This window comes from Oncorhynchus mykiss, chromosome 15, assembly GCF_013265735.2.
Source record: "Oncorhynchus mykiss isolate Arlee chromosome 15, USDA_OmykA_1.1, whole genome shotgun sequence".
NCBI lineage: Eukaryota > Metazoa > Chordata > Actinopteri > Salmoniformes > Salmonidae > Oncorhynchus > Oncorhynchus mykiss.
The window spans coordinates 67,952,889-67,971,904 of NC_048579.1; the positions used below are offsets into that span (position 1 = coordinate 67,952,889).

General features: G+C 45.0%; 1 protein-coding gene across 4 annotated transcripts in view; it reads right to left on the reverse strand.

Moving 5' to 3' along the window:
• Positions 1–13,345: 13,345 nt before the first annotated feature.
• Positions 13,346–19,016, reverse strand: part of LOC110500996 (leucine-rich repeat and guanylate kinase domain-containing protein) — a 31,688-nt gene continuing 26,017 nt past the window's right edge. For all 4 annotated transcript variants that reach the window (XM_036945076.1, XM_036945074.1, XM_036945075.1 and 1 more), the window contains 2 exons: positions 17,051–17,211; positions 13,346–13,639 (listed from right to left, as the gene is read on the reverse strand). In XM_036945076.1, coding sequence (XP_036800971.1) covers positions 13,374–13,639; positions 17,051–17,211 — 427 coding nt within the window. In that variant the 3' untranslated portion in view covers positions 13,346–13,373. The remainder of the gene's footprint in view (positions 13,640–17,050; positions 17,212–19,016) is intronic.

A 19,016-nucleotide genomic window follows, 5' to 3' on the forward strand; every position in this document is an offset into this window, starting at 1 on the left:
ATGACAGTTCTTCTTGAACAGTTAAACTAATCCAGCCAGTCCCAACTCGCTCCCTAGCCCTTCCTCTTGGCCCTAACCCTTCGACGGTTGCAGATCTGTAAAACTTAAACTCAACATGAACTATACCTATCCAGGCCCTTCAGATCTACAAACATTGACAATACTTATCCAGGCCCTTCAGATCTATAAACATTGCCTATACCTATCCAGACCCTTCAGATCTATAAACATTGCCTATACCTATCCAGACCCTTCAGATCTATAAACATTGCCTATACCTATCCAGACCCTTCAGATCTATAAACATTTACTATACCTATCCAGACCCTTCAGATCTATAAACATTGACTATACCTATCCAGACCCTTCAGATCTATAAACATTGACTATACCTATCCAGACCCTTCAGATCTATAAACATTGACTATACCTATCCAGGCCCTTCAGATCTACAAACATTGAATTTACCTATCCAGGCCCTTCAGATCTACAAACATTGACTATACCTATCCAGGCCCTTCAGATCTACAAACAGTGATGGGTTAGGGCCAAGGTAGAGTGGTAGAGCGTGAATTGGGAATCGGCTCTCCTATTGTTGTTTTGTCTTCTTTTACTTAGGGTTCTTAATGACTTGAGTTAACAGTTAAGCCAACGCAGTGAGATGCCAAAGCAGCAACATAATTTTGAGCCAATGCAGTGAGATACCAATGCAGCAACATAATTTTGAGCCAACGCAGTGAGATACCAATGCAGCAACATACTGTTGAGCCAATGCAGTGAGATACCAATGCAGCAACATACTGTTGAGCCAATGCAGTGAGATACCAATGCAGCAACATAATGTTGAGTCAATGCAGTGAGATACCAATGCAGCAACATACTGTTGAGCCAATGCAGTGAGATACCAATGCAGCAACATACTGTCGAGCCAATGCATTGAGATACAGCTAACATAGCGACACTAGCATGGTAACATCTTCAACCACTGAGATGTACTGAGCTGGTACTGTGAGATATAGACATTATGCTGTATAACAGAGGTCTAGTCAGTTCAAAAGGACATTCTTCCAAAGGAGGTTGGTGGCACCTTTATTGGGGAGGACGGCCTCATGGTAATGGCTGGAGCGGAAGTAGGGAATGGTATCAAATACATCAAACACAAGGAAAGCATGTGTTTGATACCATTCCCTCCTTCCGCTCCAGACATTACCATGAGGCCGCCATTCCATTCGCTCCGTTCCAGACATTATGAGCCGTCCTCCCCTCAGCAGCCTCCAATGCATTCGTCATAGTCTAGACTAGAGACCTGAGGTTAAAGCAGACTACTGTGAGTCCGACTCTGTTTACAACGATTTAGTAACCTGTCTTTCACTGTAGAATTCATTTATCTTTCTGCATATTTCTTCCAGAATTGTTATTTCAACCTTCTGCAGCATTACTGTGCATAAATAAGAGATTTATGAACGATTCTCCTTTCAAATATCATCTACCCTTTTTCTACCATGGACAGTTTTGTTGTCTCGTGGAGTTATGTCTAGATGAAAGAGGGTGACGTTTCTCTTCCTGGTCCTGTTGAAGTAGCTCGCCATGATTGGAAGAGTCTGGGTGTTACTGTCTGGGGGAAAATATAGACCTGGAGATAATATGTAGACCTGGAGATGATATATAGACCTGGAGATAATATATGGACCTGGAGATAATATATGGACCTGGAGATAATATATGGAAATAATATATGAACCTAGAGATAATATTTGGACCTGGAGATAAAATATGTACCTGGAGATAATATATGGACTTGGAGATAAATAGCCTCAGTCTAGGTTCTCTAAAGGCCACACAGTCCACATTCTTTATTTCTCTATACGGAGAGAGAGAGAGAGAGAGATCGGTAGTCAGATGGATTACACAGAAATAAATGTTGATAGAGAGGCAGACAGACAGACAAAGAGATACAGATACACTGACTGACATGCAGACTGACATACAGGCAGACAGACTGTTATAGAGGAAGGGAAACATCTCAGACAGCTACATGACACACGCTAACAGATATCAGTATCGGCTGGGAGCATTGGCATTGATGAACTGAACATCTAGCCATATGGTGTGGTGCACTTCAAAAGAGGAAGATCATGTGTTGGTTTAGGGAGAGAAGACAGTCTCTTTAAGTAGGTGATAGGCCCGGGGCCTGAGGCATTGTGGCTGTCTTGTCTGAAACTGCCCCTGAATTATTAGAAGGTTGCAACATCTGGAAACATAGTGATGGATGGCCAGGTGTGTGCGTATGCACGCACACACACACACACACACACACACAGAAAAAGAAGGAAAGGAATAAAGATCCAGCTAAGAGGAAAGTAGAGATACAAGATTCGACAGTTTGCAGTTTAATACCCATCTATCTCTTCAAATGTCTTGGAATCTGATTTATTCTAGAAAGAGATACAGAGTCAGTGATGAACTGCTTATCGCCCTGACAACAGACACATAAAAGACCAGATAATAGCAGCATTTTCAATTTGATGAGATTATTACACAGTCAGAGTTCTAATCACCCCTGCGCAAGGGGAAATGATACCGTATCACTACTCTGAATGTGGTGATACTAGATGAAGGACTAAGAGATAACATGAAGGAAAGACCTCTTTGGTGTGTGTGTGTGAAGGGGCTGCATCTAAGCATGGCTAGGTTAGGTGAATCAGCTCTCTACTACACCTTAAGGCATATTATACAGTAGATACCCAGCCCTACAACAGAACACAGATAACTCACCCTTATACAGTAGATACCAAGCCCAGCCCTGCAACAGAACACAGATAACTCACCCTTATACAGTAGATACCCAGCCCAGCCCTGCAACAGAACACAGATAACTCACCCTTATACAGTAGATACCCAGCCCAGCCCTGCAACAGAACACAGATAACTCACCCTTATACAGTAGATACCCAGCCCTGTCCTACAACAGAACAGATAACTCACCCTTATACAGTAGATACCCAGCCCTGCCCTACAACAGAACACAGATAACTCACCCTTATACAGTAGATACCCAGCCCAGCCCTGCAACAGAACACACAGATAACTCACCCTTATACAGTAGATACCCAGCCCAGCCCTGCAACAGAACACAGATAACTCACCCTTATACAGTAGATACCCAGCCCTGCCCTACAACAGAACACACAGATAACTCACCCTTATACACTAGATACCCAGCCCTACAACAGAACACACAGATAACTCACCCTTATACAGTAGATACCCAGCCCTGCCCTACAACAGAACACACAGATAACTCACCCTTATACACTAGATACCCAGCCCTACAACAGAACACACAGATAACTCACCCTTATACAGTAGATACCCAGCCCTGCCCTACAACAGAACACACAGATAACTCACCCTTATACACTAGATACCCAGCCCTACAACAGAACACACAGATAACTCACCCTTATACAGTAGATACCCAGCCCTGCCCTACAACAGAACACACAGATAACTCACCCTTATACAGTAGATACCCAGCCCGGCCCTACAACAGAACACAGATAACTCACCCTTATACAGTAGATACCCAGCCCTGCCCTACAACAGAACACACAGATAACTCACCCTTATACAGTAGATACCCAGCCCAGCCCTGCAACAGAACACACAGATAACTCACCCTTATATAGTAGATACCCAGCCCTGCCCTACAACAGAACACACAGATAACTCACCCTTATACAGTAGATACCCAGCCCTGCCCTACAACAGAACACAGATAACTCACCCTTATACAGTAGATACCCAGCCCAGCCCTACAACAGAACACACAGATAACTCACCCTTATACAGTAGATACCCAGCCCTGCCCTACAACAGAACACACAGATAACTCACCCTTATACAGTAGATACCCAGCCCTGCCCTACAACAGAACACAGATAACTCACCCTTATACAGTAGATACCCAGCCCTACAACAGAACACACAGATAACTCACCCTTATACAGTAGATACCCAGCCCAGCCCTACAACAGAACACACAGATAACTCACCCTTATACACTAGATACCCAGCCCTGCCCTACAACAGAACACACAGATAACTCACCCTTATACAGTAGATACCCAGCCCTGCCCTACAACAGAACACACAGATAACTCACCCTTATACAGTAGATACCCAGCCCTGCCCTACAACAGAACACACAGATAACTCACCCTTATACACTAGATACCCAGCCCTGCCCTACAACAGAACACACAGATAACTCACCCTTATACAGTAGATACCCAGCGCTGCCCTACAACAGAACACACAGATAACTCACCCTTATACAGTAGATACCCAGCCCTGCCCTACAACAGAACACACAGATAACTCACCCTTATACAGTAGATACCCAGCCCTGCCCTACAACAGAACACAGATAACTCACCCTTATACAGTAGATACCCAGCCCAGCCCTACAACAGAACACACAGATAACTCACCCTTATACAGTAGATACCCAGCCCAGCCCTACAACAGAACACACAGATAACTCACCCTTATACAGTAGATACCCAGCCCTGCCCTACAACAGAACACAGATAACTCACCCTTATACAGTAGATACTCAGCCCTACAACAGAACACACAGATAACTCACCCTTATACAGTAGATACCCAGCCCTGCCCTACAACAGAACACACAGATAACTCACCCTTATACAGTAGATACCCAGCCCTGCAACAGAACACAGATAACTCACCCTTATACAGTAGATACCAAGCCCTGCCCTACAACAGAACACACAGATAACTCACCCTTATACAGTAGATACCCAGCCCTGCAACAGAACACAGATAACTCACCCTTATACAGTAGATACCCAGCCCTACAACAGAACACACAGATAACTCACCCTTATACACTAGATACCCAGCCCTGCCCTACAACAGAACACACAGATAACTCACCCTTATACAGTAGATACCCAGCCCTGCCCTACAACAGAACACACAGATAACTCACCCTTATACAGTAGATACCCAGCCCTACAACAGAACACACAGATAACTCACCCTTATACAGTAGATACCCAGCCCAGCCCTACAACAGAACACACAGATAACTCACCCTTATACAGTAGATACCCAGCCCTGCCCTACAACAGAACACACAGATAACTCACCCTTATACAGTAGATACCCAGCCCAGCCCTGCAACAGAACACACAGATAACTCACCCTTATACAGTAGATACCCAGCCCAGCCCTACAACAGAACACACAGATAACTCACCCTTATACAGTAGATACCCAGCGCAGCCCTACAACAGAACACACAGATAACTCACCCTTATACAGTAGATACCCAGCCCTGCCCTACAACAGAACACACAGATAACTCACCCTTATACAGTAGATACCCAGCCCTGCCCTACAACAGAACACACAGATAACTCACCCTTATACACTAGATACCCAGCCCTGCCCTACAACAGAACACACAGATAACTCACCCTTATACAGTAGATACCCAGCCCTGCCCTACAACAGAACACACAGATAACTCACCCTTATACAGTAGATACCCAGCCCAGCCCTACAACAGAACACACAGATAACTCACCCTTATACAGTAGATACCCAGCCCTGCCCTACAACAGAACACACAGATAACTCACCCTTATAGAGTAGATACCCAGCCCTGCCCTACAACAGAACACACAGATAACTCACCCTTATACAGTAGATACCCAGCCCTGCCCTACAACAGAACACAGATAACTCACCCTTATACAGTAGATACCCAGCCCTGCCCTACAACAGAACACACAGATAACTCACCCTTATACAGTAGATACCCAGCCCAGCCCTGCAACAGAACACACAGATAACTCACCCTTATACAGTAGATACCCAGCCCAGCCCTACAACAGAACACACAGATAACTCACCCTTATACAGTAGATACCCAGCCCAGCCCTACAACAGAACACACAGATAACTCACCCTTATACATTAGATACCCAGCCCTGCCCTACAACAGAACACACAGATAACTCACCCTTATACAGTAGATACCCAGCCCTGCAACATAACACAGATAACTCACCCTTATACAGTAGATACCCAGCCCTACAACAGAATACAGATAACTCACCCTTATACACTAGATACCCAGCCCTGCCCTACAACAGAACACACAGATAACTCACCCTTATACAGTAGATACCCAGCCCTACAACAGAACACACAGATAACTCACCCTTATACAGTAGATACCCAGCCCTGCCCTACAACAGAACACAGATAACTCACCCTTATACAGTAGATACCCAGCCCAGCCCTACAACAGAACACACAGATAACTCACCCTTATACAGTAGATACCCAGCCCAGCCCTACAACAGAACACACAGATAACTCACCCTTATACAGTAGATACCCAGCCCTGCCCTACAACAGAACACAGATAACTCACCCTTATACAGTAGATACTCAGCCCTACAACAGAACACACAGATAACTCACCCTTATACAGTAGATACCCAGCCCTGCCCTACAACAGAACACACAGATAACTCACCCTTATACAGTAGATACCCAGCCCTGCAACAGAACACAGATAACTCACCCTTATACAGTAGATACCAAGCCCTGCCCTACAACAGAACACACAGATAACTCACCCTTATACAGTAGATACCCAGCCCTGCAACAGAACACAGATAACTCACCCTTATACAGTAGATACCCAGCCCTACAACAGAACACACAGATAACTCACCCTTATACACTAGATACCCAGCCCTGCCCTACAACAGAACACACAGATAACTCACCCTTATACAGTAGATACCCAGCCCTGCCCTACAACAGAACACACAGATAACTCACCCTTATACAGTAGATACCCAGCCCTACAACAGAACACACAGATAACTCACCCTTATACACTAGATACCCAGCCCTGCCCTACAACAGAACACACAGATAACTCACCCTTATACAGTAGATACCCAGCCCTGCCCTACAACAGAACACACAGATAACTCACCCTTATACAGTAGATACCCAGCCCTGCCCTACAACAGAACACAGATAACTCACCCTTATACAGTAGATACCCAGCCCAGCCCTACAACAGAACACACAGATAACTCACCCTTATACAGTAGATACCCAGCCCAGCCCTACAACAGAACACACAGATAACTCACCCTTATACAGTAGATACCCAGCCCTGCCCTACAACAGAACACAGATAACTCACCCTTATACAGTAGATACTCAGCCCTACAACAGAACACACAGATAACTCACCCTTATACAGTAGATACCCAGCCCTGCCCTACAACAGAACACACAGATAACTCACCCTTATACAGTAGATACCCAGCCCTGCAACAGAACACAGATAACTCACCCTTATACAGTAGATACCAAGCCCTGCCCTACAACAGAACACACAGATAACTCACCCTTATACAGTAGATACCCAGCCCTGCAACAGAACACAGATAACTCACCCTTATACAGTAGATACCCAGCCCTACAACAGAACACACAGATAACTCACCCTTATACACTAGATACCCAGCCCTGCCCTACAACAGAACACACAGATAACTCACCCTTATACAGTAGATACCCAGCCCTGCCCTACAACAGAACACACAGATAACTCACCCTTATACAGTAGATACCCAGCCCTACAACAGAACACACAGATAACTCACCCTTATACAGTAGATACCCAGCCCAGCCCTACAACAGAACACACAGATAACTCACCCTTATACAGTAGATACCCAGCCCTGCCCTACAACAGAACACACAGATAACTCACCCTTATACAGTAGATACCCAGCCCTGCAACAGAACACAGATAACTCACCCTTATACAGTAGATACCCAGCCCTGCCCTACAACAGAACACACAGATAACTCACCCTTATACAGTAGATACCCAGCCCAGCCCTGCAACAGAACACACAGATAACTCACCCTTATACAGTAGATACCCAGCCCAGCCCTACAACAGAACACACAGATAACTCACCCTTATACAGTAGATACCCAGCGCAGCCCTACAACAGAACACACAGATAACTCACCCTTATACAGTAGATACCCAGCCCTGCCCTACAACAGAACACACAGATAACTCACCCTTATACAGTAGATACCCAGCCCTGCCCTACAACAGAACACACAGATAACTCACCCTTATACACTAGATACCCAGCCCTGCCCTACAACAGAACACACAGATAACTCACCCTTATACAGTAGATACCCAGCCCTGCCCTACAACAGAACACACAGATAACTCACCCTTATACAGTAGATACCCAGCCCTACAACAGAACACACAGATAACTCACCCTTATACAGTAGATACCCAGCCCAGCCCTACAACAGAACACACAGATAACTCACCCTTATACAGTAGATACCCAGCCCTGCCCTACAACAGAACACACAGATAACTCACCCTTATACAGTAGATACCCAGCCCTGCAACAGAACACAGATAACTCACCCTTATACAGTAGATACCCAGCCCTGCCCTACAACAGAACACACAGATAACTCACCCTTATACAGTAGATACCCAGCCCAGCCCTGCAACAGAACACACAGATAACTCACCCTTATACAGTAGATACCCAGCCCAGCCCTACAACAGAACACACAGATAACTCACCCTTATACAGTAGATACCCAGCGCAGCCCTACAACAGAACACACAGATAACTCACCCTTATACAGTAGATACCCAGCCCTGCCCTACAACAGAACACACAGATAACTCACCCTTATACAGTAGATACCCAGCCCTGCCCTACAACAGAACACACAGATAACTCACCCTTATACACTAGATACCCAGCCCTGCCCTACAACAGAACACACAGATAACTCACCCTTATACAGTAGATACCCAGCCCTGCCCTACAACAGAACACACAGATAACTCACCCTTATACAGTAGATACCCAGCCCAGCCCTACAACAGAACACACAGATAACTCACCCTTATACAGTAGATACCCAGCCCTGCCCTACAACAGAACACACAGATAACTCACCCTTATAGAGTAGATACCCAGCCCTGCCCTACAACAGAACACACAGATAACTCACCCTTATACAGTAGATACCCAGCCCTGCCCTACAACAGAACACAGATAACTCACCCTTATACAGTAGATACCCAGCCCTGCCCTACAACAGAACACACAGATAACTCACCCTTATACAGTAGATACCCAGCCCAGCCCTGCAACAGAACACACAGATAACTCACCCTTATACAGTAGATACCCAGCCCAGCCCTACAACAGAACACACAGATAACTCACCCTTATACAGTAGATACCCAGCCCAGCCCTACAACAGAACACACAGATAACTCACCCTTATACAGTAGATACCCAGCCCTGCCCTACAACAGAACACACAGATAACTCACCCTTATACAGTAGATACCCAGCCCTGCAACATAACACAGATAACTCACCCTTATACAGTAGATACCCAGCCCTACAACAGAATACAGATAACTCACCCTTATACACTAGATACCCAGCCCTGCCCTACAACAGAACACACAGATAACTCACCCTTATACAGTAGATACCCAGCCCTGCAACAGAACACAGATAACTCACCCTTATACAGTAGATACCCAGCCATGCCCTACAACAGAACACAGATAACTCACCCTTATACAGTAGATACCCAGCCCAGCCCTACAACAGAACACACAGATAACTCACCCTTATACAGTAGATACCCAGCCCTGCCCTACAACAGAACACAGATAACTCACCCTTATACAGTAGATACCCAGCCCAGCCCTACAACACACAGATAACTCACCCTTATACAGTAGATACCCAGCCCTGCAACAGAACACAGATAACTCACCCTTATACAGTAGATACCCAGCCCTACAACAGAACACACAGATAACTCACCCTTATACAGTAGATACCCAGCCCTACAACAGAACACACAGATAACTCACCCTTATACAGTAGATACCCAGCCCTGCCCTACAACAGAACACACAGATAACTCACCCTTATACAGTAGATACCCAGCCCTGCCCTACAACAGAACACACAGATAACTCACCCTTATACAGTAGATACCCAGCCCAGCCCTACAACAGAACACAGATAACTCACCCTTATACAGTAGATACCCAGCCCTGCCCTACAACAGAACACACAGATAACTCACCCTTATACACTAGATACCCAGCCCTGCCCTACAACAGAACACACAGATAACTCACCCTTATACAGTAGATACCCAGCCCTACAACAGAACACACAGATAACTCACCCTTATACAGTAGATACCCAGCCCTGCCCTACAACAGAACACACAGATAACTCACCCTTATACAGTAGATACCCAGCCCTGCCCTACAACAGAACACACAGATAACTCACCCTTATACACTAGATACCCAGCCCTGCCCTACAACAGAACACACAGATAACTCACCCTTATACAGTAGATACCCAGCCCTGCCCTACAACAGAACACAGATAACTCACCCTTATACAGTAGATACCCAGCCCTGCCCTACAACAGAGCACACAGATAACTCACCCTTATACAGTAGATACCCAGCCCAGCCCTACAACAGAACACAGATAACTCAACCTTATACAGTAGATACCCAGCCCTGCCCTACAACAGAGCACACAGATAACTCACCCTTATACAGTAGATACCCAGCCCTGCCCTACAACAGAACACACAGATAACTCACCCTTATACAGTAGATACCCAGCCCTACAACAGAACACACAGATAACTCACCCTTATACAGTAGATACCCAGCCCTACAACAGAACACACAGATAACTCACCCTTATACAGTAGATACCCAGCCCAGCCCTACAACAGAACACACAGATAACTCACCCCTATACAGTAGATACCCAGCCCTGCCCTACAACAGAACACACAGATAACTCACCCTTATACAGTAGATACCCAGCCCAGCCCTACAACAGAACACACAGATAACTCACCCTTATACAGTAGATACCCAGCCCAGCCCTACAACAGAACACACAGATAACTCACCCTTATACACTAGATACCCAGCCCTGCCCTACAACAGAACACAGATAACTCACCCTTATACAGTAGATACCCAGCCCTGCCCTACAACAGAACACACAGATAACTCACCCTTATACAGTAGATACCCAGCCCTGCCCTACAACAGAACACACAGATAACTCACCCTTATACACTAGATACCCAGCCCAGCCCTACAACAGAACACACAGATAACTCACCCTTATACAGTAGATACCCAGCCCTGCCCTACAACAGAACACAGGTAACTCACCCTTATACAGTAGATACCCAGCCCTGCCCTACAACAGAACACACAGATAACTCACCGTTATACACTAGATACCCAGCCCAGCCCTACAACAGAACACACAGATAACTCACCCTTATACAGCAGATACCCAGCCCTGCCCTACAACAGAACACACAGATAACTCACCCTTATACAGTAGATACCCAGCCCTGCCCTACAACAGAACACACAGATAACTCACCCTTATACAGTAGATACCCAGCCCTGCCCTACAACAGAACACACAGATAACTCACCCTTATACAGTAGATACCCAGCCCTGCCCTACAACAGAACACACAGATAACTCACCCTTATACAGTAGATACCCAGCCCAGCCCTACAACAGAACACACAGATAACTCACCCTTATACAGTAGATACCCAGCCCTGCCCTACAACAGAACACACAGATAACTCACCCTTATACAGTAGATACCCAGCCCAGCCCTACAACAGAACACACAGATAACTCACCCATATACAGTAGATACCCAGCCCTGCCCTACAACAGAACACACAGATAACTCACCCTTATACAGTAGATACCCAGCCCTGCCCTGCAACAGAACACACAGATAACTCACCCTTATACAGTAGATACCCAGCCCAGCCTTACAACAGAACACAGATAACTCACCCTTATACAGTAGATACCCAGCCCTGCCCTACAACAGAACACACAGATAACTCACCCTTATACAGTAGATACCCAGCCCAGCCCTACAACAGAACACACAGATAACTCACCCTTATACAGTAGATACCCAGCCCTGCCCTACAACAGAACACACAGATAACTCACCCTTATACAGTAGATACCCAGCCCAGCCCTACAACAGAACACAGAGATAACTCACCCTTTGGCAGGGATTGAAGAACGGCTCAATTATCTTTCTTATTATACTGTAATCATCTTTATTAATGAGTGACTGTCCAGGATATCTTTCTGCATTGCAGTACAGGTTATAGCAACAACAATAGATTGTATAGTCAATATTTTATTTATTTAACCTTCATTTAACTAGGCAAGACAGTTAAGAACAAATTCTTACTTAAAATGATGGCCTACCCCGGCCAAACCCTAACGACGCTGGGCCAATGGTGTGCCACCCTATGGGACTCCCATCACGGCAGGTTGTGATAAAGCCTGGAATCGAACCTGGGCCTGTAGTGACGCCTCTAGCACTGAGATGCAGTGATCGCTGCGCCACTCGGGAGCCCAATAGCAAGACTGAGAAGTCAAGAGTTTGGCACATGTCATTGACTAAATGTATTATAATGTATGTTTCGGTTTGAGTCAAGTTGAAGCAGGGAATCATTATATTTGGTGTAATGTCCTAACATTCTAATTATTCTATCCTCTGACTATATTATTGGTAAATGAATGACTCCATCTGGACCAGCTAACACACAGGTAAGTCTTTATTCAGAAAAGACAGGTGAATGTGTCCATCATTGTTCATTCTGTGTGACCTTTCAACTCTTGAAAGAGCATCTACTTGTCCCTCCCTCTCTCCTGTACGTCCTCACTCCTCCTCTTCCTCTCTTCTGTACCTCTTCCTCTCTCCTGTACCTCTTCACTCCTCCTCGTCCTCTCTCCTGTACCCCTACACTCCTCCTCTTCCTCTCTCCTGTACCTCCTCTTCCTCTCTCCTGTACCTCCTCTTCCTCTCTCCTGTATCTCTACACTCCTCTTCCTCTCCTGTACCTCTTCACTCCTCCTCTTCCTCTCTCATGTACCTCTTCACTCCTCCTCTACCTCTCTCCTGTACCTCTTCACACCTCCTCTCTCTCTCTCTCTCTCCTGTATCTCTTCACTCCTCCTCTTCCTCTCTCCTGTATCTCTTCACTCCTCCTCTTCCTCTCCTGTATCTCTTCACTCCTCCTCTTCCTCTCTCCTGTACCTCTTCACACCTCCTCCTCTCCCTCTCTCCTGTACCTCTTCACTCCTCCTCTTCCTCTCTCCTGTACCTCTTCACTCCTCCTCTTCCTCTCTCCTGTACCTCTTCACTCCTCCTCTACCTCTCTCCTGTACCTCTTCACTCCTCATCTCCCTCTCTCTCTCATGTCTCAGCGTTTGGGGCTTAGGGCTGGGTCCGGGGGTTTTGCGTCCCGACAGGATAGGTGGCAGGATGGGTTTGGCGTTGGAGCCTGGGCGTGCCATGGTGGCGGTGGCGCCCGGAGAGAGGAGCTCGGAGCCGGGGCGAGGGGCGTCAGGAGTGTGGCCAGATTCTACTTGATCTGGGGGAGAAACAAGTACACAACCAATGAGTTACTAATACTTGGAAAGATGTGTGCTTTCATATATACAGAGGATCCATAACTGGTATATCTAGGGAGGAGACATACAGTTAAAGTCGGAAGTTTACATACACCTCAGCCAATTACATTTAAACTCAGTTTTTCACAATTCCTGACAGAGAGGGAATTTTTACTAGGATTAAATGTAATTGGCTGAGGTGTATGTATTTATTTATTTTAAGAATGTGAAATGTCAGAATAATAGTAGAGAGAATTATTTATTTTTTATTTCTTTCATCACATTCCCAGTGGGTCAGAAGTTTACATACTCAATTAGTATTTGGTAGCATAGCCTTTAAATCGTTTAACTTGGGTCAAACTTTTCGGGTAGCCTTCCACAAGCTTCCCACAATAAGTTGGGTGAATTTTGTCCCATTCCTCCTGACAAAGCTGGTGTAACTGAGTCAGGTTTGTAGGCCTTCTTGCTCGCACAAACTTTTTCAGTCCTGCCCACACATTTTCTATAGGATTGAGGTCAGGGCTTTGTGATGGTCACTCCAATACCTTGACTTTATTGTCCTTAAGCCATTTTGCCACAACTTTGGAAGTATGCTTGGGGTCATTGCCCATTTGGAAGATCCATTTGCGACCAAGCTTTAACTTCCTGACTGATGTCTTGAGATGTTGCTTCAATATAGCCACATAATTTTACATCTTCATGATGCCATCTATTTTGTGAAGTGCACCAGTCCCTCCTGCAGCAAAGCACCCCCACAACATGATGCTGCCATCCCCGTGCTTCACGGTTGGGATGGTGTTCTTCAGCTTGCAAGCATCCCCCTTTTTCTTCCAAACGTAACAATGGTCATCATGGCAAAACAGTTCTAATTTTGTTTCATCAGACCAGAGGACATTTCTCCAAAAAGTACTTTGTCCCCATGTGCAGTTGCAAACCATAGAAGCAGGGGCTTCTTCCCTGCTGAGCGGCCTTTCAGGTTATGTCGATATAGGACTCGTTTTACTGTGGATATAGCTACTTTTGTACCTTTCCTGCAGCATCTTTAAAAGGTCCTTTGCTGTTGTTCTGGGATTGATTTGCATTTTTCGCATTTCTAGGAGATAGAACTTGTCTCCTTCCTGAGCGGTATGACGACTGCGTGGTCCAATGGTGTTTAAACTTGCATACTATTGTTTGTACAGATAAACGTGGTACCTTCAGGTGTTTGGAAATTTCTCCCGAGGATGAACCAGACTTCTGGAGGTCTACAATTTTTATCTGAGGTCTTGGCTGATTTCTTTTGATTTTCCCATGATGTCAAGCAAAGAGGCACTGAGTTTGAAGGTAGGCCTTTGTCACGTTCGTCGAAAAGAGGAGACCAAAGGGCAGCGTGAATTAAATACATATTATATTTTAATGAAGACGGACACTAAACAACCTACAGAAAACAACAAAACCAACGTGAAGCTATACTACAAACGTGCAGACACAGGCAACTAGACAGACACTAAACAACCTACAGAAAACAACAAAACCAACGTGAAGCTATACTACAAACGTGCAGACACAGGCAACTAGACAGACACTAAACAACCTACAGAAAACAACAAAACCAACGTGAAGCTATACTACAAACGTGCAGACACAGGCAACTAGACAGACACTAAACAACCTACAGAAAACAACAACCAACGTGAAGCTATACTACAAACGTGCAGACACAGGCAACTAGACAGACACTAAACAACCTACAGAAAACAACAAAACCAACGTGAAGCTATACTACAAACGTGCAGACACAGGCAACTAGACAGACACTAAACAACCTACAGAAAACAACAACCAACGTGAAGCTATACTACAAACGTGCAGACACAGGCAACTAGACAGACACTAAACAACCTACAGAAAACAACAAAACCAACGTGAAGCTATACTACAAACGTGCAGACACAGGCAACTAGACAGACACTAAACAACCTACAGAAAACAACAAAACCAACGTGAAGCTATACTACAAACGAACAGACACAGGCAACTAGACAGACACTAAACAACCTACAGAAAACAACAACCAACGTGAAGCTATACTACAAACGTGCAGACACAGGCAACTAGACAGACACTAAACAACCTACAGAAAACAACAAAACCAACGTGAAGCTATACTACAAACGTGCAGACACAGGCAACTAGACAGACACTAAACAACCTACAGAAAACAACAAAACCAACGTGAAGCTATACTACAAACGAACAGACACAGGCAACTAGACAGACACTAAACAACCTACAGAAAACAACAAAACCAACGTGAAGCTATACTACAAACGTGCAGACACAGGCAACTAGACAGACACTAAACAAACTACAGAAAACAACAACCAACGTGAAGCTATACTACAAACGTGCAGACACAGGCAACTAGACAGACACTAAACAACCTACAGAAAACAACAAAACCAACGTGAAGCTATACTACAAACGTGCAGACACAGGCAACTAGACAGACACTAAACAACCTACAGAAAACAACAAAACCAACGTGAAGCTATACTACAAACGTGCAGACACAGGCAACTAGACGAAATACCCAAAGAAGATAGCTGCCTAAATATGGTTCCCAATCAGAGACAACGATACACACCTGCTTCTAATTGAGAACCAATCTAGGCAACCATAGACATATATAAACACCTAGATAGTAAACATTCCCAAAAACCTATAAAACCCCTAGACAGTACAAAAAACACATACATCACCCATGTCACACCCTGACCTAACCAAAACAATAAAGAAAACAAAGAATACTCAGGTCTGGGTGTGACAGCCTTGAAATACATCCACAGGTACACCTCCAATTGACTCAAATGCTGTAAATTAGCCATGACAGAAGCTTCTAAAGCCATGACATCATTTTCTGGAATGTTCCAAGCTGTTTAATGGCGCAGTCAACTTAGTGTATGTAAACTTCTGACCCACTGGAATTGTGATTTAGTGAATTAGAAATGAAATAATCTGTCTGTAAACAACTGTTGGGAAAATTACTTGTCATGCACAAAGTAGATGTCCTAACCAACTTGCCAAAACTATAGTTTGTTAACAAGGAATTTGTGGAGTGGTTGAAAAACTAGTTTTAATGTCTCCAACCTAAGTGTATGTAGACTTCCGACTTCAACTGTAGATTATCATTCATCTACAACAAGAGAATCACACTAGAAAGTATTGAGGGAACAGAGAGAAAGAGATTGATGACTAGCCAACACAGTTCTATGAGGTAGAAGAATAAGTGTCATGACAAAATGTCCACCTGCTAGAGAGAGAGACATGAAGAAAGGCAGAGACAGAGAGAGATACAGAGAGGGAGCCATTCATTGGTCAAAACGAGAGGAGATTGAGCTAGGGTAAGTCACCTTTCAGCATGTCCAGGTTGTGTCCCAGAGAGGAGACATCCAGGGGCTCCACGGTGGTGTCCAAGCCCAGGTCTGAACACCCGGCTGGCCCTGCTGTCTCTGAGAAGGCCCCTGCTGAGCTGGGAATGGACAGGCCAGAACTAGCACGGGAGTCATCAGAGCTGATACCAGGGGGGAGAGAGAGACAGGGTAAGAGAGAGAGAGAGATACAGGGTAAGAGAGAGAGAGAGAGAGACAGGGTAAGAGAGAGAGAGAGAGAGACAGGGTAAGAGAGAGAGAGAGACAGGGTAAGAGAGAGAGAGAGAGAGAGAGAGAGAGAGAGAAAATCATGGGAAAAGAGACAGTGAGAGAAAGACAGGCAGAAAGAGACAGGGGAAGAAGAGAGAGACAGTGGAAGAAAGAGAGAGAGAGAGACAGTGGAAGAAAGAGAGAGAGAGAGAGAGAAGAGACAGGGGAAGAGAAAATCATGGGAAAAGACAGAGACAGTGAGAGAAAGACAGGCAGAAAGAGACAGAGGAAGACACAGAGAGAGACAGGGGAAGACGAGAGAGAGAGAGAGACGGGAAGAAGAGAGAGAGACAGTGGAAGAAAGAGAGAGAGAGACATGGGAAGAGAGAGAGAGAGAGACAGGGAAAGAGAGAAGGGGAAGAAGAGAGAGAGACAGTGGAAGAAAGAGAGAGAGAGACAGGGAAAGAGAGAAAGAGAGAGAGAGAGAGAGACAGGGGAAGAGAGAGAGAGAGAGACAGGGGAAGAAAGAGAGAGAGAGAGCGAGAGAGAGAGAGTAAAACAGAGAGATAGAGAAAAACAGAGAGCGTGAGAGAGAGAGAGAGAAACAGAGAGAGAGAGAGAGACAGGGGAAGAGAAAATCATGGGAAAAGACAGAGACAGTGAGAGAAAGACAGGCAGAAAGAGACAGGGGAAGACGAGAGAGAGACAGGGGAAGAAGAGAGAGAGAGACAGGGGAAGAAGAGAGAGAGTAAAACAGAGAGAGAGAGAGAGTAAAACAGAGAGAGAGAGAGAGAAAAACAGAGAGAGAGAGAGAGTAAAACAGAGAGAGAGAGAGAGTAAAGCAGAGAGAGAGAGAGAGTAAAACAGAGAGAGAGAGACAGAGAGAGAGACAGAGAGAGAGACAGACAGAGACAGAGAGAGAGAGAGAGAGAGTAAAACAGCGAGTGTGAGAGAGAGTAAAACAGAGAGAGAGACAGACAGACAGACAGGTGCAGAGAAATAATAAAGACAAGTGAAAAGGAGAAAGCAATGGAGCTGCCAAGTGTGTGTATGTACATTTCTGTTACAGTAGGTAGACTGGTAGAAACCTGACACACAGTATTAAAGTCTCATTGGCAGGTTGGCTCTGTCCCAGTCTAGTCTCACACTGACACAACCCCTCCTTCTCAAAGGGCTGTCAGGAACATATTCTGTTGTGAAACCAGATACTTGAGGAGGAGAGAAAGTGATGGAAAGCACCATCAGCGATAAGACACTCCTCCGTCAAATATGTCCCATAGAGAGAGACAGGTAAAACATATCCCATACAGGTGGTATCAGACAGTCTGTGTTGAAGGCAAATTGGCCTAAGCATGTAGACTTCCAGATCTTTTATAACCATGAAAACTGGGTTAAATTTGTACCAATTCATGGAGGTTATGTCATTAGGTACAGTGCATTCAGAAAGTATTCAGACTCCTTGAATTCTTCCACATTTTGTTATGTTAAAGCCTTATTCTAAATTTTATTAAATATTTATTTTCCTCATCAATCTACACACAATACCCCATAATGACAAAGCAAAAACTGTTTTTTGGACATTTTTGCTAATTTATGAAAAATTATCAATATCACATTTACATAACTATTCAGACCCTACTCAGTACTTTGTTGAAGCACCTTTGGCAGCGACTACCTCTTGGGTATGACGCTACAAGCTTGGCACACCTGTATTTGGGTAGTTTCTCCCATTCTACTC